The 25999-nt window shown below is 42.5% G+C and overlaps 1 protein-coding gene across 9 annotated transcripts in view; it reads right to left on the reverse strand.

Moving 5' to 3' along the window:
• mast4 (microtubule associated serine/threonine kinase family member 4) overlaps positions 1-25999 on the reverse strand; it is a 435748-nt gene that overhangs the window by 342750 nt on the left and 66999 nt on the right. For all 9 annotated transcript variants that reach the window (XM_063049360.1, XM_063049351.1, XM_063049349.1 and 6 more), the window contains exons 2-3: positions 3923-4076; positions 389-513 (exon numbers count right to left, since the gene is read on the reverse strand). In XM_063049360.1, coding sequence (XP_062905430.1) covers positions 389-513; positions 3923-4076 — 279 coding nt within the window. The remainder of the gene's footprint in view (positions 1-388; positions 514-3922; positions 4077-25999) is intronic.

Below are 25999 nucleotides of genomic sequence, written 5' to 3' on the forward strand. Positions count from 1 at the left end.
CAATACAGTTCAGTCCTAAAGTCATTGGGCAACAGATTTTCGACTATGAACACCAATGTAAAATAAAACAGGCTTAGAAATGGGGCAGAATTCACATACAAATCTGCAATGATAATAGTCCTTTACAAACTTTCGACCTCTGCTCCCACAGGCCAAAAACAGACATACACATACAATATCTGAGTGAATTTCTTCCTTGATTTAGATAGCTTCTCATCAATTCAGTGAATTCTAAATCAAGGAGATTTGGAAACTTAAGGGGAATAAAACAAGCAAGACATTAAATGAATGTTGTGACTAGAATTTTTTGCACTACTTTCTCAATCTATCAAGCACAGGCCCTATTTATTTTATGAACACATGCAAAAGCTTGAAAAGATGCACTTACCAAACTGGCAGTGAGAGAAGGAGCTGACTGACCCAGCGCCTGACTGCGCATACGAACAAGATTTGTCGTCTCCATTGTCTGTTGCCACGGACCCTGTGCTGAAGCAACCGGAAGAAGATATTTTCCTGTAGGACAAAGTTTGTTTCCCATTAGTCTAAAGAATCACACACATCTTTATAACAGAGCCACTTCTTTCCAAAGTGGCCTTACATGGCAAAACCCAACTGATCTTACAGTCTCTGGGTAGGGTAGTATTAGAATTTGTACTGCTGCATCATTTCTCAGAACATGCTGGACTGAACAGAACTCAGCTGCATATCTCTAGCTAGCACATGAGGAACAGAGTCTTCATGCGAAGGGTGGAGCCCATTTGGAATGAGCTGCCAGAAATAGTGGTTGAGACAGGTACATTAGCCAAGTTTAAAAGTAACTGGATCGGCCCCAAGTGTCAACTGTGCTTTCTTCCATGGAGGCTGCCGGGCCTGCTAGGTTCCTCCAGCATTTTGTGCCCATTGATCAGATTTCCAGCATCTGCTGATTTTCTCTTGTTTGGAGAAGTACTTGGATCGGAGAGGCTATAGGCCACATGAAGGCAGATAGGACAAACTTGATGGGCAATACAGGTGGCACCGATGACTTGGGGCCCATGTTTCCACGCTAAAAGACCATGATTCTGCTTGGATTCAAAAGCAGAATGACTACTTAAAGGTGTTACCATCAGATAACTCTCAAAGCAAAATATCAGAGGAGCCAGTTATTCAAGGGCTCTACAACTTGTGTTCTCAATATTATTTATTTATTATTATTAATTTTTTTCCATTTGCAGTTTGTCTTCTTTTGCACATTGGTTATTTCTGAGTCCTTGTGTGTAGTTTTTCATTGATTCTGCTATATTTCTTTTTTTCTACTGCGATGGCCTGCACAAAAATGAGTCTCAGGGTAGTGCATGGCAACATATACATATGATAACAGTAAACTTACTATGAAATTTGAACAAAAACAAATTCCTGGAACAAAGCAGGAGGTCAGGGAATGTTTGGGTCATTGGCGTTCCAACAGAACTACAATAAGTTAGAATAAAAAGATGTTTAAGGAGGTTGGGGGGCGGAGAAGAGACAGCAAAGGAAGGTATGCGAAAGGGTAGAAGGATTGAAACAATCATTTTAATTTTCATGATAATATATTGGTAACAAATCAAGGAGCAGAACTTCCAAGGAGGAGTCTAAGGCTAGAGATGGAAGGACGCAAAGAGGAGCTGATCCAAAGGGATCCACCAGCAGTCATTCTACGTTCCTACAATAACAGAAAATACTGTAGTCATACCTCCATTTACAAAAGGAATGTTACCTGGAAAATGTATAAGAGGTAGGCAGAATGCACTAGGACTGGGCTCCCAACCCGAGGACCAAAGACTCCTTGGTTAATGGTATGGGTCCATAGCAGAAAAAAATGTTGGGAAGCCCTGTACTACAAGTATTTTGCTACAATGCACAGAGAATGGTGTGATATTCATCATAGCAAAACCAGTGAAAATAACTAAGAAAACAATTGTCTGCCTTATATATTCTGGTTTAGTCTCTTAGGTGTCACAATGAAGACTTTACAATCTGATTAAAGGGTCTTACTGACTCATTTCCTCATCTGTCACTCAAGATCCTTGGAAAGGACACCAGGAATATCAGAGTTAAACAGTCATACAGTACACAGGCAGATATTTTGGCCCACAATGTCCATGCCAACATCAAGTAGCTGTCCCATTTACCACCATCTGGTCTACAGCCATAACATGATGAAATATCTGCTGAAAGGTCAGTCCAAACCTCACGGGCAACCTTGGGGTGGGGCCAAGGTACTGTAGTTCCTTCACAGCTAACCCAAAAATTTATGTCTCCATCATCATCATCAAAAGTTTCTGATAGATGAACGATATCTTTCCTGCTCCCATCTCTGCTGATACTCTACGCAATCTGATTGAAGATTTATCACAGTTTAACTTTTCACACAAAAATGCATCACCTAGCAGATATGCACAAGGTTATCCACATTAATGTCGTGTCTTAAAAACTGAATATGTTAATTCAAAATGATTACCCTCTAATTGGTCTTTTGTCTGTTATATGACAGCAGTCAACATTTACAAAGGGATTCCATTCAATCATTTTGATTGGTACAGAACAAAGCACTTCACAGGTCCCAATACATGTTATCTTCATCATCCATTTGGAAATTCCCCAAAGAATCAATAGGAAAAGTACAAGTCATGAGATTTGTTTAAATATTAAATATAATAGCAAAAAGATGTAGTGGGTTGTTTCCCTTCATTATACACCAATAATGAGCATCCCATGTGTCTCTTTTATGCATGCATAATCTCACAATAAATATTTACATCACGGATCTTTGCCATTCTATATTCCTCATTAGAAATGTTAGTTACACTTAGACACATCTGTACCATACTATCACTGTTTATTTGAGCAACAGTCGTTCTGTAAGAAAAGCATATCCCACATTAAGAGCAGTTTTGTATTTCAGGGAAAAAGGTAATCATGTACTGTGCTCTAACATGATTTTGCAAACCTAACACCATTGTACCAAAATAAATACGAGTCAAAAAGAATTATTAACATTAAGTAAACGAGTAAACACTTTACTGGCAAAGCATGGCAGGATTAGTGTTTTTTTGTCAATGTTTACTCAAATGTCAACTTCACCTCATTCATCATCATTATGTGCTGTGTCGTATGACGCAGGCAATCATAGTCTGTGGTCTATGACCACGATTGTTTTCGGAAAATTTTCCTACAGAAGTGGTTTGCCGCTGCCTTCTTCTGGGCAGTGTCTTTACAAGATGGGTGACCCCAGCCACGATCAATACTGTCAGTGGTCGCGTAATCAGGACTTGTGATATACACCTCCATTTTCACAGATTAATGACATATTTCTTTCAATAATCACAATTCTTTAGCATCTCTATTACAATAACTGTATCAAAAGGGCAAAGACATATTTCACTGATTTTTTAAATAATATTATTGCAAATTAACAGAAGGGATTAAAAGAGGCATGATTTATTAATATATACATATTTATTTCTTACTGTTTAAGGATTATATGGAACTTTTAATTGTATACTGCTACCATTATCAAAAATTCAACCCCACATCCTAATGTGAAAACCCAAAAATAGAAAATGCAAATCAAAATATTTACTTAAAAATAAGCAGTGATTTTTATCGGTCTAAATATCTTCAGAAACTACAAACGTGTAATTCAGCCAGGTCTAAATGAAGTACACAATTCTTTGAAAAAGACAAACATGACAGCTAATTAGAATAAAAGTTTTGTAGTGGATTTTTTCCTCAGTAATGAAAAGTGATGCTAGCGTGGAGGAACACACAAGTAGAACAAAGAGTTCCACTATTTTACAAAATTCATTTTACAAAATTCATTTTCCAACAAGCAGATTATTACTAGCAAAAAGGTTTTTACATCTATTAAGTAGCTTTAAAAAATAAAGTTACTTTTACATACCAGTCAAGGCTCCCCCCAGACTGCCTCGTCTCAAATACTTTGCATCTTCACTTAGCTGTCTGTTAAATTTCAAAGTTTTGCCAGAGCCACAAGCAAGATCAGGGTTGCTGGATTTCCGAAATGGGAAGGATAGTGGGCACAAGATGTGGTCAAACTGGAAGATAAAAGACAGACATTAAACTATATTTATAGTAGCAATTTAAGGTAAACTATAAAAATTGCTGCTTTTGTATTTTTCAAATAACAGTATTTATAATGTTCAATTACTTTGGTTCATAGTAACACAACTTGCGAGAAATATGAAGACAGTCATACAGTTTCTAGAGACCAATCAACACTAATGTGTAGGCTCTAGCACATAAACAAGCTTTATATCAGACATTTTGAATGTGATTCCCTAATGAAAGAGTCATTCCATAATCACATTTTATACACCAATTCAATATTAGGAATGGTCAATTGTCATTATATCTTTTTACATTAACTCAGCCCTATTATTACAATCAATCTGTAGTAGTTTTCATTAGAAGGCGGATCTCAAACCTATTACAAGAATTAGGAGGCAGTCCTTTAATACTGAGATGTATCAGAACTTCTTTTACAGAGGGTGGTGAATCTCCAAAATTCTCTGTCTTAAAGGGTTGTGAGGGTTAGATCACTGGGGGAATTTAAAAAAAAGTATCAGAGACATTTTTGGAAGATCAGGAATTACGGGCATTGGCAAGGCAGAGGAGTTAAGGTCTGGGGAAGACCAGCCATCCTATTGAATGGGGGGCAGGTCTGAGAAGCTAAGCAGCTTGTGCCTGCTCCTATATTCTTATGGCCTTCAGATCTCCTTGCTGTATTCGAAGAAGCGAAAAAGGTATTTTCACATGGTAGTCTATTCACCATGGGTGAAATGTACCTGTCTTTTTAGGAATGCTGAAATCATCTAACCCTCCAGCACTGCTCCATGAGCTTTTGATGTTGTTGGGAATCCTAGGCTTTCAACTAAATCAGATTTGGTCAAGAGAGGTTTTTTTAAAGAATAGAATCACAAGCAATGTCTAAGTTTATGAGGATTCCTGGGAATGCCAAACAGTGTGCAATTTGCAATAAAGCAGAGTTTCCAAATCCAGGAGGATTTATCTTTAAGCAGATTCCCCACTGATAATTGTATTAGCGTCTCTCTCCTCCTTCCCCATCCTTTACAACACTCAGCCAACGTGTTCATTTTTCAGACTGAGGCTTCCCTTGTTCATTGAAGCAGAGAAATCTGCACTTGCTGTGAAGGATTATTCTCAGCTTCTGATAGCGCTGGGATCAAACAACCAGGCACCCAGGAGGCCAGCGACCAGCTCACTGCAAATTTGAATAATGCTGGGAATTTAGCATCCAGCTCAGCTGCACAGGATCCAAACTTAAACAACAAATCAATTCCACGGTGGGGGGTTGGGGAGAAAAGCAAACTACTGGAGCAACGCAACAGGTCAAGCAACGTCTGTGGGGACAAGAGGGTGGATAATATTTTGGGTCAAGACCCTGCATCAGGGCTAAGCGTGAAGAGGGAAGATAACCTACATAAAGAGACAAGAGAGGGGGAATAAGACGAGGGGTGGTAAGTTACAGATGGAAGCAGGTGAGGAGGCAATGACAGGTAGGCAAAGCCCAGTAGCAGAGGAGGGGGAAGAGGCCAGTGAGAGAAAGTAGGGAGGGGCATCTCGAGACAGGCAATTGGTGATTGGTAGAAACAGATGAGGGATACAAATCTGGGCACATCAGGGCAGGTAGGGGCAGGGGAGGCTGCAAAGGACCAGCTTTATTTTTCATACGTACAGTACTGTGCAAAAGTTTCTGGCATGCATTTATAGCTAGGTTGCCTCAGACTTTTGCACAACACTCTTATTTGTCAACATGGAGCAGAGAGCAAGAGCACCATGGGGAGGGGTGTGGGACAGGGGGCAGAGGAGAAGTGCCAGGAGCAGGGGGACACACCCAGCCCTGAGACACCAGGCAAGGTCATTTGATTCCATACAATTGGCTTATTGATCATTACAGAAGGTCTCCCTGGTGCTTCCCACCCTCTCCCCTTTGCCTTCCCCTTTTCCCAACCATGATTCCCCCTTCCCACTCTCAATCCACAATAGAGACCCATATCAGAATCAGGTTTATCATCACTCACATCCGTGATAAAACAACTTTTTTTGAGGCAGCAGCACAGTGCAATATATAAAATTACCACAGTACTATGCAGAAGTGAGAGGCACTTCAGCTATATGTGCCTAACGATTTCACACAGTACTGTACATCGAAACAGAGTGATGATGAGACGGCCTACAGGGACGAGGTCCAGCACCTGGCCGCATGGTGTGCTGATAACAACCTGGCCCTTAACACCCAGAAGACCAAGTCCATTGTGGACTTCAGGCATGCTAGGAGCCACACTCATGCCCCTATCTACATCAGAGCTGTAGTGGAGCGTGTATCAAGCTTCAAATTCCTTGGTGTGCACATTTACGATGATCTCACCTGGTCCCTGAACTCCTCCAGCCTGATCAAAAAGGCGTAACAACACCTTTATTTCCTGCGGAGCATCAAGAAAGCTCACCTCTGTCCCAGGATACTGATGGACTTTTACTGCTGTACCATTGAGAGCATACTCACCAACTGCATCTCAGTGTGGTATGGCAATTGTCCCGTATCGGGCCGCAAAGCACTCCAGTGGGTGGTGAAAACTGCCCAGCGGATTATCGGCACCCAATTGCCCACCATTGAGAACATCTACCACAAACGCTACCTGGGCAGGGCGAAAAGCATTATCAATGATGCATCTCACCCTAACCATGGACTTTTTACTCTCCTCCCATCCAGTAGGCGCTACAGGAGCCTCCAATCCCGCACCAGCAGGCACGGGAAGAGCTTCATCCCTGAGGCTGTGACCCTGCTGAACGTACATCACAGCACTAAGCAGTATTGCACCCATACTGTACTGTCTCAGTACTTTTATATTTGTGTGCTGTAGCACTTTTTATTCGCAGTTATTTTGTAAATAATACTATTCTTTTGCACTTCTGGTCAGATGCTAATTGCATTTCATTGGCTTTGTATCTGTACTCTGCATGATGACAATAAAGATGAATCTAATCTAATAAAGTGTTTGAGTTAATGACCAACTCAGTCTGAAGTAATGCTGGGATCAGCCTGCAAGAATCATCATGCTTCCAACACCCATATAGCCTGCCTACAACTTGCTAACCCTAACCCACGTCTTTGGAATGAGATCATCTTTCTCTTATCTGGTTCCACCTATCACCTACTAACCCTCGTCTCAAGTCTCCCTTTCACTTCCTATACTAGCCACCTTTTCTCTACACTCTATCCTGACGCAGAGATCTTGATCTGAAATATCAACAGACCTTTGCCTCCATATATCCTCCCTGACCTGCACAATTTGCCTAGCAGTTTGTCTCATTGTCTCATGTCCCCAAACAAAACCGCCCGGCCCCTGCAATCCATATTCACTATATGGTTTCGAGAAACATTTTCCTTTTCACAAGAGGATTTACAAAGCAAAAATCACAGCTGAAGAAAAATCATACATCATTCAGTCTGCTTCTCAGACGACTGCCATTGTAAATTGAAATTTATGTTAACAAAAAAGCAGCTTTCAATTTGCACGAATATTGACAACCAATGCCATAATCCAGCCATACAATTCCCAACCCAGCAATGAAAAGTTGCTGACCACACAGTGCTGCAGGGTGTACTGAACAGTCACAAAGGTGTTTGGAGCCAGAACATTTGGTTACGTTCCTCTATTACAACAAAGGAAATACTGAACGGAGCTTTAAAAAAACAACACACATCAAAGTTGCTGGTGAACGCAGCAGGCCAGGCAGCATCTGTAGGAAGAGGTGCAGTCGACGTTTCAGGCCGAGACCCTTCGTCAGGACTAACTGAAGGAAGAGTGAGTAAGGGATTTGAAAGCTGGAGGGGGAGGGGGAGATCCAAAATGATAGGAGAAGACAGGAGGGGGAGGGATGGAGCCGAGAGCTGGACAGGTGATAGGCAAAAGGGGATACGAGAGGATCATTGGACAGGAGGTCCGGGAAGAAAGACAATGGGGGGGGGACCCAGAGGATGGGCAAGAGGTATATTCAGAGGGACAGAGGGAGAAAAAGGAGAGTGAGAGAAAGAATGTGTGCATAAAAATGAATAACAGATGGGGTACGAGGGGGAGGTGGGGCCTTAGCGGAAGTTAGAGAAGTCGATGTTCATGCCATCAGATTGGAGGCTACCCAGACGGAATATAAGGTATTGTTCCTCCAACCTGAGTGTGGCTTCATCTTTACAGTAGAGGAGGCCGTGGATAGACATGTCAGAATGGGAATGGGATGTGGAATTAAAATATGTGGCCACTGGGAGATCCTGCTTTCTCTGGCGGACAGAGCGTAGATGTTCAGCAAAGCGGTCTCCCAGTCTGCGTCGGGTCTCGCCAATATATAAAAGGCCACATCGGGAGCACCGGACGCAGTATATCACCCCAGTCGACTCAGAGGTGAAGTGTTGCCTCACCTGGAAGGACTGTTTGGGGCCCTGAATGGTGGTAAGGGAGGAAGTGTAAGGGCATGTGTAGCACTTGTTCCGCTTACACGGATAAGTGCCAGGAGGGAGATCAGTGGGGAGGGATGGGGGGGACGAATGGACAAGGGAGTTGTGTAGGTAGCGATCCCTGCGGAATGCAGGGAGAGGCGGGGAGGGAAAGATGTGCTTAGTGGTGGGATCCCGTTGGAGGCGGCGGAAGTTACGGAGAATAATATGTTGGACCCGGAGGCTGGTGGGGTGGTAGGTGAGGACCAGGGGAACCAAGTGTTTGTTGGAGTTTTAAAAAGCTCCCTGGTGGTCTAATAAGTCAAATCTTAGCTCAGCTTCTAAATTATTGTGTCAAACTTTGCTATGAAGGTGTCCACTGGCTTTGCATCTATCCTAACTATAGTAGGAGATGTCCAGATTGCACACAGGGAATTCCCACTGTCTGCCCACTGGGGAATAAAATGATTCCAATTATCAAAGCAATAAAATAAGGCCAGACTTACACTGTCTCCTTATCAGTTACACGTTCCCAAGAGCACTTGTTTTATTTAATAAGTGAAAATGAAATTTAACTACCCCCCCCCACTGAATACGGGGAGCAGCAGGCACTCAGTTGGTCTCTGAAGAAAGCAGCGCAGTAAAACTATTAGGACAATAACATGAATACAAATATCCCTTCAGCCAGTGGCAAAGTTAAATTTCACAGATATTATTCTTAGAAAATCTCAAATGCACCCCAAGAGGTCTGCCATAGCAGCAGCTGTTCATCATGATCCACTTGTGCTACACCTTACCTTCAGCCTCAGGTCAGCAAACATTGATAAGATTACAAATTCGGAGGGTTGTGCAATGTAAATGGTAATATGACTCATGTTTAAACTTGCATCCTTTCCAAAGGATTAAAACTGTTCAACTAAATAATAAATAATGTACCTACTATCTTATTTAAACCGCTGCACTCTTTCTTGAATTCGGTGTTAGCACTGTAAATGTTCTTTTGCAGAAGAGAAATGTGTTGAATAAAGTTACCACCCACACTGCATTTAGAACATACAGCACAGTACAGGCCCTTTCAACCACGATGTTGCAGCGACCTTTTGACCTACTCCACAATTAACCTAACCCTTCCCACCTACATAGTGTTGCAATGTGAGTATCATTAAAAGTAAGTTAATACTAATTAGGATAATGGGGGGTTTTTACTTCCGTTCTTTTTACCACCGGTGTGCTTTGTATATAGAGTTCCGGCCATGCCATACAGGTTGTGAAAGCCTCTGTATACACATAACGGTTTTGACGTTCGAGATAAAGCGGTTTCTTTGGTCATGAATTTGTCGAGTGTACCTTTTTCAAAGTAGAAGTTACCACATATTTTTAGTGATGAGGTGAACTGGTTTTGTGGACGTGTCGGCGCGTTTTGAACGGGAGTAGCAGCGCCAATAAGGAGCCTCAAGTTCAGATGGCTACATTTGGGACTATCGGTGAAGTTGTGGAGGTAACGGAGGACTGGCCGGAGTATGAGGAAAGGTTGGGACACTTTTTCTGTACTAGTGGAATTACTGAGGAGGCTAAGAAGCGCTCTATTTTCCTGAGTGCATGTGAGGCAAAGACTTACAAGCTAATAAGGAATTTAGCCACACTGTGGAAACCAGGGGACATTCCATATGACGAACTGGTCAAGCTCGTGGGCACTACAATCCAAAACCTTCTGTGATAGTCCAGTGGTGTAAGTTTCACAGCCATTTCAGGAAGCCAGGTCAGTCTGTGGCCAATTTTGTGGCCGAGCTTCGGCAGCTGTCAGAGCATTGTGATTTCGGAGCAGTGTTGGATGACATGCTCCGTGATAGACTGGTATGCAGCATTAATAATGACGACATACAACGCCGCCTTTGACTTTCAAGAAAGCCTTAGAGATTGCCCAAGGCTTGGAGAGGCTGTCAGAGACACCTGTAAAGGCGACCCAAATCAAGCAGTGGACAGAGAGGGACCCAGTCCTGTCCCAAGTCAAGACTTTTCTTTTACAAGGTTGGCCCAGAGTTGTGAAAGGAGAGGAACTGAGGCCTTATGCCAAACACATGACAGAACTCAGTCTGCAGGATGGCTGCATTTTCCGGGGAGCGAGGGTCATCGTGCCTCCCCCTGGCCGTTCACAGATTGTGGAGGAAATTCATGAGAATCATCCAGGTGTGTCTCGAATGAAAAGCCTTGCAAGATCCTACGTTTGGTGGCCAAGAATGGATCAGGATCGGGAGAACAAGGTAAAATCATGCATGCAATGTCAGACTAATCAGAATATGCCACCGCCAGTTCCTTTGCACCCATGGCAGTGGCCAGACCACCTCTGGTCTAGGCTACATTTGGATTTTGCTGGCCCTTTGTGGAGCAGATGTTTCTTGTAATGGTAGGTGTGCATTCTAAATGGATCAGAGATCACATCATGAGCAACATCACAGCCCCATCAACCATAGACAAACATAGGCAAGTGTTTGCAGATGACGGGTTGCCTGACACTCTGGTTATTGATAACGGCCCGACGTTCACCAGTGAACTGTTCAGTGAGTTCATACAGCAGAATGGCATTCATCACATTCGGACGGCCCCTTTCCACCCAGCCTCCAATGGTTTGGCTGAGCGGGCTGTTTCAGACAGTGAAGGAAGGCCTGAGGCGAATGACAGGGGACTCTCTTAGCATTCCGCTTTCACTTTTCCTGTTTAAATACCGCCTCACATCACAGACTACGACTGCCTGCACTCCAGCAGAGATGCTGATGGGGTGTAGGCCCAAGTCAAGATTGGGCCTGCTGCGCCTGGACATGAAGGCAAAAGTGGAGAGAAAGCAGGAAAAGCAGAAGGAGGGACATGATCAACATGCGCGAGAGAGATAGTTAAAACCGGATGACAATGTCTATGTGAGAAACAATCAGTAATGGCTGCCTGGGGTTATTCTTAAGCAGAGTGGTCCCGTCTCCTACGTTGATAAGCTGACTGATGGGCGTGTTTTCCGCAGACATTAGGACCATGTGCGCCTGCATCATGATACCGGCTCAGAGGCAGACAGTTCCATGGAATTTCCAATTGTGAGACAGACTACGGTGTAAACATGTCCACCAGTGACTTTGCCAGAAGGCAAGACGCTGGCCGAGCGGGCGGGGTCCCCTGAGGAGAGATGGACATTCTCATGCAGGCACACAGACCCCTCTCATGCCCCCAACACCAGACCCACCCAAAACACCCTCACCAGCGGTGCCTGCTGGGTCACCGGGGGTAGTGCGCAGATCACAGCACACTCGTAAACCTCCTGACAGACTGAATCTTTGACAGGACAGTTTTTTTTTGTTGTTGTTGTTAGATTGAATGTTGAATCTGTCACATTTTCCAGATGTTTTGTATTGATAAACTGTTTGAGATACTAGTATAAGTTTTCTGGGGTACGCAAGTTAATAACACCACTGTTTTTATTTCCAAGTTTTTTTACATTTGGGGAATGTTGGATTTTAAAGGGGGAGTAGTAGTAGTAGTCATACCTTATTGATCCCAGGGGAAATTGGTTTTCGTTACAGTTGCACCATAATAATAAATAGTCATAGAACCATAAATAGTAATAAGTAAATTATGCCAGTAAATTATGAAATAAGTCCAGGACCAGCCTATTGGCTCAGGGTGTCTGACCCTCCAAGGGAGGAGTTGTAAAGTTCGATGGCCACAGGCAGGAATGACTTCCTATGACGCTCAGTGTTGCATCTTGGTGGAATGAGTCTCTGGCCGAATGTGCTCCTGTGCCCAACCAGTCCATTATGTAGTGGATGGGAGACATTGACCAAGATGGCATGCAACTTAGACAGCATCCTCTTTTCAGACACCACCGTCAGAGAGTCCAGTTCCATCCCCACAACATCACTGGCCTTACGAATGAGTTTGTTGATTCTGTTGGTGTCTGCTACCCTCAGCCTGCTGCCTCAGGACACAACAGCAAACATGATAGCACTGGCCACCACAGACTCGTAGAACATCCTCAGCATCGTCCGGCAGATATTAAAGGACCTCAGTCTCCTGAGGAAATAGAGACGGTTCTGTCCCTTCTTGTAGACAGCCTCAGTGTTCTTTGACCAGTCCAGTTTATTGTCAATTCGTATCCCCAGGTATCTGTAATCCTCCACCATGTCCACACTGACCCCCTGGATGGAAACAGGGGTCACCGGTACCTTAGCTCTCCTTAGGTCTACCACCAGCTCCTTAGTCTTTTTCACATTAAGCTGCAGATAATTCTGTTCACACCATGTGACAGTTTCCTACAGTAGCCCTGTCCTCAGCCTCATCTCCCTTGCTGATGCATCCAACTATGGCAGAGTCATCCGAAAACTTCTGAAGATGACAAGACTCTGTGCAGTAGTTGAAGTCCGAGGTGTAAATGGTGAAGAGAAAGGGAGACAAGACAGTCCCCTGTGGAGCCCCAGTGCTGCTGATCATTCTGTCGGATACACAGTGTTGCAAGCACACGTACTGTGGTCTGCCAGTCAGGTAATTAAGAATCCATGATACCAGGGAAGCATCCACCTGCATCACTGTCAGCTTCTCCCCCAGCAGAGCAGGGCAGATGGTGTTGAACACACTGGAGAAGTCAAAAAACATGACCCTCACAGTGCTCGCTGGCTTGTCCAGGTGGGCGTAGACACAGTTCAGCAGGAACGTTGTAATGTGAGTATTATTAAAAATAAGTTAATACTAATTAGGATAATGGGGGGTTTTACTTCCATGCTTTTTACTTCTGGTGTGCTTTGTATATAGTGTTCCTGCCGTGCCATATGGGTTGTGAAAGCCTCTGTATATACATAACAGTTCTGACGTTCGAGATAAAGTGGTTTCTTTGGGCATGAATTTGTCAAGTGTGCCTTTTTCGAAGTAGAAGTTACCACACATAGCATATAACCCTCATTTTTCTTTCATCAATATGTTTACCTACGAGTCTCTTCAATACTGTACCCCGGTCTGTGAAGAATTTCAGGATGTACATTATATACATTTCTCTGATATTAAAATGAAGCTAATGAACTAATGTATCTGCCTCAACCTACCACCCCCAGCAGTACATTCCAGGCACCCACCACTGTAAAAAAAAAATCTATCTCTGATATCTCCTCTAAACTTTTCTCCACTCATCTTAAATGGGTGTTCTGGTATTAGGAACAGCCATCCTAGTAAAAGAAAAGGCACTGGCTGTCCACGCTATCAAAGCCTCTTATTACCTGATACACCTGTCAAGTGGCCTCATTCTCCTTCACTCCAAAGAGAGAAGCCCTAGCTCAATCAACCTTTCCTCATTAGACATGGTTTCAACTGTACAAGGCAGACAACAATGTCAATACCAAAGGCAATATCCAAAATTGGAAGACGTGCAAAAGAGTTAATACTGTTCTGTTCAGAAGTATGGCCCAGAGCCTCCAGTTCCCTGTCACTCCATCTCACTCCCACCTCTGTGTTTAGCCTACTGCAATGTTCGAACTTGAAGAACAGCTTCACAGCATGCATCTCAGAATTTGCAGCCTTTGGGACCCATTACTGAATCTATCAAATTCCAATAACAAGCATTTTTTTTTGCTAGGGTTAGAACCAGCCGGTTGTGATCTAATGTTAGCCACATGCAATACTAACTCATATTTTCTCACCCCACAGATGCAGTCAGACCTACTGAGCATTCATTTTCCCATCTTACATAAAGGTAGGAAATAGAGAATGAAAGCTCAGCACTAATCACCATGAAAAAGAGGGAACATTCACAACTCCTATCTAAGGGATGGTGTAAAAAAATCATAACGATACAATAAAATGTAATCCAGTGGCAGTTGTGAACAATGAATAGTTCATTGTCATATCCAGAACTGTGTCAGTCGAGTCCTGACGAAGGGTCTCGGCCTGAAACGTCGACTGCACCTCTTCCTAGAGATGCTGCCTGGCCTGCTGCGTTCACCAGCAACTTTTAAACGACTTGCAAAACTATTTTGGAAAAAGAAGTAGGCCATTTAGAAAGGAATGTGAACATCAGCAGTAAATATTCAAGGGACTGCAGATGTTGGAAGCTGGAGCAACAAACAACCTGCGGGAGAAACTGAGCAGGTCAAGTACAATCTGTGGTAAGAGAGGAATTGTCAATGTCTCAGGTTGAAACCCTGCATCAGGACTCAATATTAAATACTTCTTAAAGCATTTTACCCTACTTCTTCTGCACACCCCAAGAGATTATCTGAAGTACCAGCGAATGGGAGACACAACAACACGTACAAATGTTTAATGCCAGCAAAAGATATCACCAGATAGGTCACGGAGACTGCAACAGCAGTGTAATTTCCGCTGTTTAATGTTCTCTCACACAGTCACACATGCACCTAACATGGATGAAGCATACAAGTATCCAATACAAGATTTAGCCTCACCCCTCGACTAAGACAGTATCTGCCAGGATAGGAGCAAAGGCTTTCTGGGAGAGGGTGTTTCACCAATTGGAAGGTGCTCACAGTGACTGCTCAAACACCCATGAAAGCTCACTCTACGAAAAGTATCCTACCTTCCACAATTCATTATTCCTCAAGTCACCATGGCCCTGCAAGTTTCAACTTAGTTATGGAAAGGGATTAGTTTTGTTCTCAAGCTAGGATCTGAAATTGAGAGAAGGCTGCTTTCAATACCATAGGAGAGGACCTAGTGAAAGTAGGTAGGGAGCAGTTGCTTGAGAATCAAGAGACATCTGACAAATGGGAGCCTTTTTAAAGAGATTTACTGAGCGTTCAGGGTCAGAATGCTCCAGTGGGGTGAAAGACAAAGATGGTAAGATTAGTGATTATTGGAATGACAAAGTATATAGAAGGTCCAATCATGGAAGATTGGGTCATCACAGACCAGAGAGCCTTACATTAATAGTTGGGACTTTATTGGAGACAACTCTGAGGGACAGGATTTATGTACAGTTAGAAAGGTGGAGGTTGAGCAGGAATAGGCAGCGTACCTCTCTGCAGGAGAAACCTTGTGTCATGAAGTTGACTGATTTTTTTTATGGAGATAAATAAGGAAAATGATGAAGGCAGCCAGTAGATGTTATTGACATGAACTTTACTAAGACATTTGACAAGTTCCCGCATGGTAGGTTGGCCAGAATATTAAGACACTCAAATGGTGAGCTAGTTAATTGGATCCAAAATTGGCTCAATGATAGGAGGTAGAGATAGTGATGGAAAGACACTTTCCTCTTCAGAAGTCTGTAGCTAGTGATCTACTACAGGGGTTAAAGCTAGGACCTTACTGCTTATGATATATTTTAATGACCAATATTCATGACTTGACAATCTATAGATACTGGAAATCCTGAGCGACATACAAAATGCTGGAGGAACTCAGCTAATCAGGCAGCATGTATGGAGGGAAATAAACAGTCAATGTTTCAGGCCGAGAACCTTCCTCCAAGGTCTTTGTCTGCTCTTTTCCCTCCATGATGTTAACGACTTGTATGTGAATGTAGTAAGTGTGCAGATGACATGAAAATCCGTTGTGTTCTGGATAGCAAGGAAGGTTGCTCAAGGCTATAGCAGGACACAGATCAGATGAGAAGATATTGGCAGAAGAAACGTTATGTTGACAAGTGTAAAATTATTCATTTGTGGAGATCACATACAGGTAGGGCATAAACATATAGTAAATGTTGTGCGAAAAGAAATGTTGGTGAACGGAGAGACTATAGGGATTCAAGCTGATGAGTTTATAATTCCCTGGAAGCGACAACATAAAGATTTGTACAGGTGGTATACAAGTTAGGTAGAGTGGCCATCGGAGTCCTCCTTGATTTCTTTGTGACTGGGAGCCACTTTCTAGACCGAGTGCTCCAAACCCTGTCAGAAAAGTTTCAATTATGCATGCATGACAACCCGTGTCATCAGTTGAACACTCGACACTGGAATAAAATCAGATGCAATGGACAGGGTATAGATCACAAGTACCTGGCTTTATTCAACACTGATATGCTTCCATCCAGAAAGGAGGGTTAACACAATTTACACCATGTTATATCATATTTTCAAAGCTGTAGATTCAGAACAAAAAGAAACACTGACCAGATGCTCAACTGACCAGATTATCTACATCTTTCTTAACTCTACCATTGGCGATCACATAGCTAGCATGCAAGCCTCTATCATCTGAACCAGGGGTTCCCAAACTTTTTTTATGCCGTGGACTAAAACCACTAAGCAAGGGGTCCCATGGACCCCAGGCTGGGGACCCCGATATGAATCATTAATATATGTTGCAAAGGAGCCAAGTACTGAGATCTTCAGTAGACAGCCAAGTGTTGTCTGCTGCCATTCCTCTTCTCAATATCCTGTGCTCCAGAGGAACTATTCAAGACAATACTAGATCCTGGTCATGGTTTAAACAGCAATAAATTCTGTCACAGCAAGTGTCAGATTATACATTAAAGGATTATGCAAAATGGGATTTAGGCCCAATCTGGAATGGAATGAACAATTCAAAATTCAGAGGAGTACCAAGAGAATGGCAGCCATTTTGTACAACTGGATTAGGCATATTGAGCTGAAGGGCCTGTTTCCTCTATGACCAGGCCTTAAGTATTCTCCCTTTCAGTTTCCTGAAGTTACAAGGAATTGCCAACTAAGAGTTGCTCAGGGCCTAGCTCACAGATCCTCTGCGCAGTGCCTGCCAAAGTACAAGCCTAAGGTGAGTGGGGAGGCCAGACACAGGAAAACCTAACCCCAGAAGTACCTCAAAATGGACTCTCCACATGGAGCTCTGCAATTGTGTATTGAAGAGCTAAGTAAAGGGGCCTGGTGAATTTCATATCCACTCTTCAAACTTACAGCAAGGCAGGCAGGTTTTAAGAACCCTCAATTACAGAAGTCACCCACCCCATGGAAGATGAGGGCAGGTAAGTAAAGCAAGCTGTCCTACTTAATTCTAAATACTTCTATTTACTTGTTAGGATTCCTATTTCCTTTAATTACATTGATTTTTGCTTTTGTTTCAATCTATTATAACAGGGGTCCCCAACCTTTTTTGCACTGCGGACCGGTTTCATATTGACAATATTCTTGCGGACCGGCCAACCAGGGTGGGGGGTGGGAGGGGTGGTTGCCAACAGACAAGAGTAGCAGTCAAATACGTTGCATTTACCCCAAGAAAGTCTACAATGACCATGAAGCCTTGTGCGGGCACCAGTGTACATGCGTGATTTGCACGTGCCGATTTTTTTTCACAAATCGTTTTTGGCGATTCTGTTCATGCAGGGTTGGGGGGGGGGTAGTTAATCACGACCTGAATATAGGTGATAAGTGGTTAATACACTCAATTTTGTTTCTAAAAGGGTTTATCTAACGAATTTAATATTAAACACACAGCGCATATTTTCCTTGCATGAATATAGCGATAAGTCAATTATCAGGGGAGCTTGAAGTAAGTGTTGAACGAACTTCCAGTAGAAGTTGTAGAGGCAGGTTCGATATTATAATTTAAAGAAAAATTGGAGAGCTATATGGACAGGAAAGGAATGGAGGGTTATGGGCTGAGTGCAGGTCGGTGGGACGAGGTGAGAGTAGTGTTCGGCACGGACTAGAAGGGCAGAGATGGCCTGTTTCCGTGCTGTAATTGTTATATGGTTATATAAGTAAGTCAATAGCATCATAACATTTTAAGTAACATCTGGATATTAAACACACAGCACATATTTTCCCCGTATAAAATCATTGCAACACACCAATATCGCTGAATCAGTGGGAGCCCTGGGCTTGTTTTCCTGCAACAAGACAGGCCCATCGAGGGGTGATGGGAGACAGCCATACTCGAAGGGGGTTCCTTATGTCCAGTCTATTCCGCAATTTAGTTTTTGTTACATTCATCGCAGAGATATGTTGGAAATGGAAGCAACGTTTTCAGTGCTTTTGTGGCTATCTCAGGATATTCATCCTTGACTTTGATCCAGAATGCCGGCAGAGGTGTTATGTCAAACAAACTTTTCAGCCCGCCGTCATTTGCAAGCTTGAGGAGTTGATCTCCTTCCTGCGCTGACATGGATGACGCGCGCATATGACCTCGCGTGCGTTCAAGCTCAACAGTGTGTGACAGGGAATGAGGAAAGGTGCAGCTGACTCATATCGCCAAATCATATCGTTTCCTCGTGGCCCAGTAGCGCTTGCCTTGTGGCCCGGTACCGGTCCGCAGCCCGGTGGTTGGGGACCGCTGTATTATAATGTATCAGACTATAAAGAATAAAGAATCTTGAACAGCATTTGTTATCAGAGTGCTCTTCCACTGGGCCTCAAATATACTGCTTTGGACATCCTAGCCATGAGTTGCCTCTCAGATAGAGAGGTTTAACCCTGCATGTTTAATAAAAGTAACTACTAACCCATGTCCCTGGATTCCTTTAATATCTGAAAAAATCTATCAACCTCTGCCTTAAATACGAGGGGTGATTGACAAGTTCGTGGCCTAAGGCAGAAGGAGTCAATTTTAGAAAATCTAGCACATTTATTTTTCAACATAGTCCCCTCCTACATTTACACACTTAGTCCAGCAGTCATGGAGCATACGGATCCCGTTTTGTAGAAGTCGGCATCTCGGACCTCCAGAAAGTGGTCCACAGCAGGGGTGATTGATAAGCTTGTGGCCTCAGGTAGAAGGAGATGAGTTATTAACTTCAAACTTTCTGCACAATCACTCGGAGTTGATCTGTTGTCCTGATGAAGGGTTCCGGCCCGAAGTGTTGACTGATTGTTTCCACGGATGCTGTCCGACTTGCTGAGTTCCTCCAGCGTGTTGTGAGTGTTGCTTTGACCTCAGCATCTGCATAGTATTTTGTGATTAGGTGTTCTGAGATTGACAGGTTAAGGGTTATGGGGAAAATGGGAGACTTGTCCAGATATACTTCCTCTGAAATCAGAGAATATGCCGACACTTGACCCCCACCCCCCCCATGCAACCAAAGAGGAGCAAGCCATAACGATAATGAGTCACAGATATCAAAGAGTTGTAGAACTATTTTTAAATTGCCTCCCATTTTTAAGATATCTAAAAAGTATTCAAATTGAATTCAATAACTGAAAAGTTAAAATTGCTAAAATAAAATTTAAACATCTAATTAAAATCATAAAATGCTAACAAATAATTAACATCAGTATGAAATAACTCCAGCACCTAGGGCTTTCCAAAATGTTGATAATTCCCATAAAAATAAATGGACTTATGTGTCTATTACTAGTGCAAGCCAGGGGGTCCAGATGCTCACTGCGTCCAGTTGCTCTACTCTGCACTGAGGAGGAGATGAGTGCCTGCATTGCCTGACCTCAGGCTCATGATGGACTGCCCTTCATTGGCTTCAGTCCATTTCAATTCTGCCCAACAATGCCACGAACTTGTATTTGTACAGCAATCTAACTTCTCAAGTTGTTTTCTCTCATGGCAGAATTGTCATCACCTGGAATAGTAAGGCCCGCGTCTGCATTAGAAATCCAGCAACTTAGCGACTATACTACCCCATCTTATTCTGCCTCATTGACTCAAGAATTTTCAACACAGCCTATAAGAAATAACTTCTATTTTCACTAATAAAAGTATTCAAATCTTTTCACCGCCAATTAAGTAATTGTTCCATATTATTATGAGTAGCTTTTATGCCCATTATGATCAATTATGTTATAAACAGCAGTTACTTAGTCCATTAAATTTGTTGGGCAATTTTGTAATATAGTTAATCTCATTACCATCTAATCAACATTGTTTTCTATAACTTCTGTCTTTAATTCAGTTCCTGCAACTTTCCATGTGCAATCCAATTAAAGATCATTTGATAAATAATGATGGTTTTCAACTGTAGGATTTTAGCAGCAAAGCTAAAACGAAGGAATATTACATTACCAATAGGTGATCAGTTTTACAAGTCAAATAGGCTTCTAGCATGCTCCCCAACGTGATACACCACATGAAGCTTCAAGTGACAATCTTAATTAGGCCTCCAACATCAGTAATCCAATTGACACTCCAGCAGTGTTAGCATAATCACTTTCAAATCAGCTAAACCAGTTGCAGACCAAGTCAATGTAAATATTTAAAGTCAGCATGCAAGATCCCTTGACTGTGCACATATCAGTCAATTTGCAAAGATATTCTTTGAGCATGATATCTATTACAGTGGCATACCTCAATACAATTTTTCTTTTAAAAACAGGACTTTCACAAAATGCTTGCATGGTCGTTATGCATTAATTCCTGTTTTTTTTAAATGTGCAAAAGGGCAGAGAGGGCGCAGAAAATTTCAAAGTTACATTAAGTGAATCATAACAAATGTTAAAAGGAACTCCCAAAGCCATCAAACACGGACCTAAATAAAATGGTTTGGGCTCAAAAGTAATCTCCAAAAATCCTTACAATTGCAAGTAGCAAATGGTAGTTATTACAAATCTCTGAAAACAATTTCCTCAAACAGCAATTTGCTTTTGGTTCCACATTATTGATGAACTGGTGTAAAGTGAGAAACAAAATTAAAATTACCCAGTCATCTTCATCAATTGTTGACATCATGTTGGCTTCAAAAAAGACCTTTCATTTTAACTTTAAAATCAGGACACGCCTCCAGACCAGGGCTCATTCTATGAACTGCACACACGATCATGCAACGACAGTGCAGACCACTCAGTGAATGCATGGGCTGCCCTTCTCAAACCATTTTAATTCCTTAAGAGCACGTCTCAGAAAACCTGCTCTGTGCATTTCTCCTTCAACAACGTTAGGGTTGCCAGACAGCCGTTTGTTTCTGCAGATATGATCCATTTATGGAGTCACTCAGGAGGTCTCAGGGTTTAACAAATTTTAACAAATAAGTAATAAAACTAAGATGTAATACATTCCCTCGGGCTATTCCTTCCAGTGGCCTGCACTTATTAGAAGATTCACACTTCATACTGCCGCAGAAGTTCCTGACTAGAATGCATTGTGTGATGCTCTGCAACACCAGCAGAGCTGTATTCATTAAATGTACCTCAGCCATCGTCACCGTGCAAGGCAGCATCACACTCGCTCCTAAGAATTAAGGATTGGGGGTTTTCTGTTAAATTATCAATGTTATTCTTCCTCCAAACAAAATACGAAGCTGCATTTGGTTCCTGATTACAGCTGATATTCACAAATAAATAGCTGTTGTGCCAGCCTCCCAGCTAAAATTCCTCACATCAGCAACATGCTGTTATATAGCACCTTTAACACCAGGAAACTAAACAAAATTTAGCTGAGTCTCAAGATATTAGGTCAGACAATCAAAGATTTTATAAAAAGGGTGAAGTTGTAAGAAGCTTCTCAGAGATGGGGATAAAAGGCAGAGTCAGGGGTCAGCAAAAGTATTGTTATCTATTTAGAGATTCAGTGTGGAAAAAGCTCTCATGACCCAGCAAGCCACACTGTCCAGCAACCCACCTATTTAACCCCAGGACAATTTACAACGACCAATTAACCTACTGACCAGCACGTCTTTGGACTGTGGGAGGAAACCAGAGCTCCCAGAGGAAACCCACGGTTTAATGGGGAGGGACGTACAGACTCCTTACAGAGTACACTGGAATTGAACTACGAACTCTTTGACACCTCAAGCTGTAATAGCATCGCGTTAACTGACTTAATTACTTTTGGTGCCACATGGTTTAAATCCACCCAATGGCCATAATAAACAAAAAGCAAGAACTATAGATGCTAAAAATCTGAAATAGAAACTGAAGTTGCAGGAAAATATTCAAGATCTATTCGCAGAAAAAACACATTTAATAGTGTTTCAGGTTGAAGATCCTTATTTGGAACAGTGGACCCACAAGACCTCATACTTCCTGAAAGAGAAGTCACAGAGATTTTTAAGGTAACCTGTGTGACAAAAGGAGAAACTAAACCAAAACTGATCAGCCCCTAGAAAGTGGTGTTTTGGCAGGTTAAGTAAGGGGGGGGGGGGGGGAGAGAAAGAAGCTTTTAAAAAGGAACGAGATCAGTATTTGAAAGGAAAACAATTGCAGGGTACTAAGAGAAAGGAATGGGACAACACATTTCATGACTTGTCAGTGATGATAAATATAATTCTGACTAGCTGCAATGCTGAAAGCCATTGTGAACCTTGAGACAAATGGCCTCCTGTGTTGACGACATTCTCGGATAGTTTTCTCTCAGTGAACAGGTTTTTGTTTGTGAAGACTACATCTTCCCTTTATAAGAAGAAAATTATTAAACTTCTGTTGCATACTTTCTTTGAAAAAAAATCTGAAAGATGAAACTTAAAACTGTTACAGAACAGCAAATTTGCTGATGACACCAAGATTGAAGCTGCAGTGGACAGAGAGGAAGGCTATCATGGCTTGGAGGGACCTGCATCAGCTAGAAAAATAGGCTGAAAAATGGCAGGTGGAATTTAATGCAGTCAAGTACAAGCTTTGCACCTTGGTAGCACCAACCAGGGTAGGTCTTACACAGAGAACAGTAGGGCACCAAGGAGTGTAGTAGAACGAAGGGATCTGAGAATACAGGTCCATAATTTGTTGAAAGTAACATTTCAGGTAGATAGGGTCGCAAAGAAAGCTTTCGACACATTGGCCGTCATACGTAAATCTTGAATATAGGAGATGGAATGTTACGTTGAAGTTGTACAAGACACTGGTGAAGCCTAATCTGGAGTATTTTCTGCAATTTTGGTCACCTACCTGCAGGAAAAATGTAAACAAGGTTGAAAGAGCACAGAGAAAATTGACAAGGATGTTGCTGGGTCTGGAGGACCTGGGTTACAAGGAAAGATTAAATAGGCTTGGACTGTATTCTTTAGAATGGGGAAGATTGAGAGTAGATTTGATAGAGGTTTGCAAAATTATGAGTGGTATAGATAAAGTAAATGCAAGCAGGCTTTTTCCACTGACGTTAGGTGGGCAACAACCAGAAACCATGCGTTAAGGGTGAAAGGTGAGAAGGTTAAGGGTAACATGAGAGGAAACATCTTCAGTCAGAGGGTTGAGAGTGTGGAATGAGCCACCAGCACAAATGGTGCATGGGAGCTCTATTTTAATATTTAAGGGAAGTTTAAATAGGTACGTTGATAGCGTATGGAAGGCTATGGTCCCGGTGCAGGTCGATAGGAGTAGGCAGTTTAAGTGGTTTCAGCCTGGACTAGATGGGCCGAAAGCCTCTTTCTGTGCTGTACTTCTCCATGACTAACAGAAGGTAACTATTGAGTCTGCAGCTGCCATACAGCTCTCACGTTTACAACCTCAACAATCGCTCTAATATATCCTGCAAATCCTGATAAGCAGGCACTCTCAGAACTGTTCTTCCAGTCTGTTGGATGGTACCCCTACTTGTACTTCAGCACACTTCTACTTCCATTTTTGCTTACACGTTGCACCTGTATAATAAAACTTTAAGTGAACCTGCCGAGCTTAATGAGACTGGGAGATAGAACCTGTTGTGCTTCAACCAGGACATTTCAGCTCAGACAAACACCATGGACCCAAGCCCCAGAAGCACTCCTGGCCCCACCTGCTGGACTCCTGGCTGGCCACACACCCTATCCATGCTCCAGACCGCCCACTCACACTCCAGAATAATGAGCGAGCCAGTTGCCAAACGATGAGAATTTCCAAATGACTGGACATCAGATTACAGTCTAACTGTTCTTCATGAACAATTGAAGCCCGAGTCACTGCTTGTCACTCAAAGAAATACATTTATTCCTCATATTTCCCTCCTGCCAATCATTTCTCCCTCAATCTGACATGCTTTAATTTTGAACAGTAATATCTTATATGACAACTACCTTAAAGAAAGCATTCTGGAAGTTCAAATACACTACATCAACCAGTTCTACTACATCAACCAGTTCTCCCTCATCTATTCTGTTCCAGCCACATCAAATTCCACTAAGTGTATTAAGGACAATTTCCCTTTCATAAGTATATGTTGACATTATGTCTATCCACAGCCTCCTCGACTATAAAGATGAAGCCACACTCAGGTTGGAGGAACAACACCTTATATTCCGTCTGGGTAGCCTCCAACCTGATGGCATGAACATTGACTTCTCTAACTTCCGCTAATGCCCCACCTCCCCCTCGTACCCCATCCGTTATTTATGTACACACATTCTTTTTCTCTCTCTCCTTATTCTCCCTGTCCCCCTCACTATACCCCTTGTCCATCCTCTGGTTTTTTGCCCCCTTTCCCCTTTTCTTTCTCCCTAGGCCTCCTGTCCCATGATCCTCTCATATCCCTTTTGCCAATCAACTGTCCAGCTCGTAGCTCCATCCCTCCCCCTCCTGTCTTCTCCCATCATTTCGGATCTCCCCCTCCCCCTTTCAAATCTCTATCTCTTCCTTCAGGTAGTCCTGATGAAGGGTCTCAGTCCGAAACGTCGACTGTACCTCTTCCTACAGATGCTGCCTGGCCTGCTGTGTTCACCAGCAATTTTGATGTGTGTTGCTTGAAATTCCAGCATCTGCAGATCTCCTGGTGTTTGTGTTGACATTACTGATACTTTGTATTCCAGATTTAATTGCTTAAATTGTTAAATTATTTAAATTCAACTTCCCCCAGCTGCCACAGCTGGATTTGAACATGTGGCTTTGGACCAACCATTCACACCTCTACATGTTAATTATTAACTTGAATCACTGTATGTTTCTCGTTCTCCATCACAAAGAGAACCACTGATCTCTGATCAATTACTTTCCATCAGTAACTTCTGTAGCGGCAACCCAAACAAACAATGCTGCTACTAGAGACCACACAGACAGTTATTTTGTATGACACTTCCTCTGATCAATCCAATAACAACGTTTCAAAAATCAAAGTATTTGATCATTTATCATCGACCACTAAAACATACAAACTGGAAGCAACAAACCTAAAACTAGCGATATTAAACGTACTTGAGCAGACTTAGCGAAGTTATGTAGAATTAAGCGATTTCAAATTAAGCAAAGTAACTAAGTGGCCAATGAAAGATATGACACCCAGCAGTTCCCAGCTCTAAGATGCCCAGAACAAAGCATGAATACGTAGCTGAACACTTGGCTTTTACCATGACCCCACCCACACTACCAGAATAAATGTGCCACATAGAATACAAGCAGATAGAATACAGACGCACAAGTCCCGCAACTTCCATCAATCTGAAACTTCAACAGCATCTCTCCTTGCAGATGCCACCTGACCAGCTGAATACCTTTACATTCTTTTATTTTGGACTTCTGGCACTTCCAGATTTTTCTTTTTTTTTTAGTAATCATCTTTTTTGAATTTGGTTTAATGATTATGTCTCTAAGCTATGTGCTCCCAACTGCATGCTCATCTCTGTTCCAAGAACATCTGATCATTTAAAAAAAATTAAGGCTCAGATTGTTTTCGACAAAAAGACATTTTTTCCTGTGACAACAGAATTTATCTCATGTTCACCACAATGGGTGGAATAGGAGATTCAAGATTACTGCAACTTGA

Source organism: Mobula hypostoma, chromosome 5 (genome assembly GCF_963921235.1).
Source record: "Mobula hypostoma chromosome 5, sMobHyp1.1, whole genome shotgun sequence".
Taxonomy (NCBI): Eukaryota; Metazoa; Chordata; class Chondrichthyes; order Myliobatiformes; family Myliobatidae; genus Mobula; species Mobula hypostoma.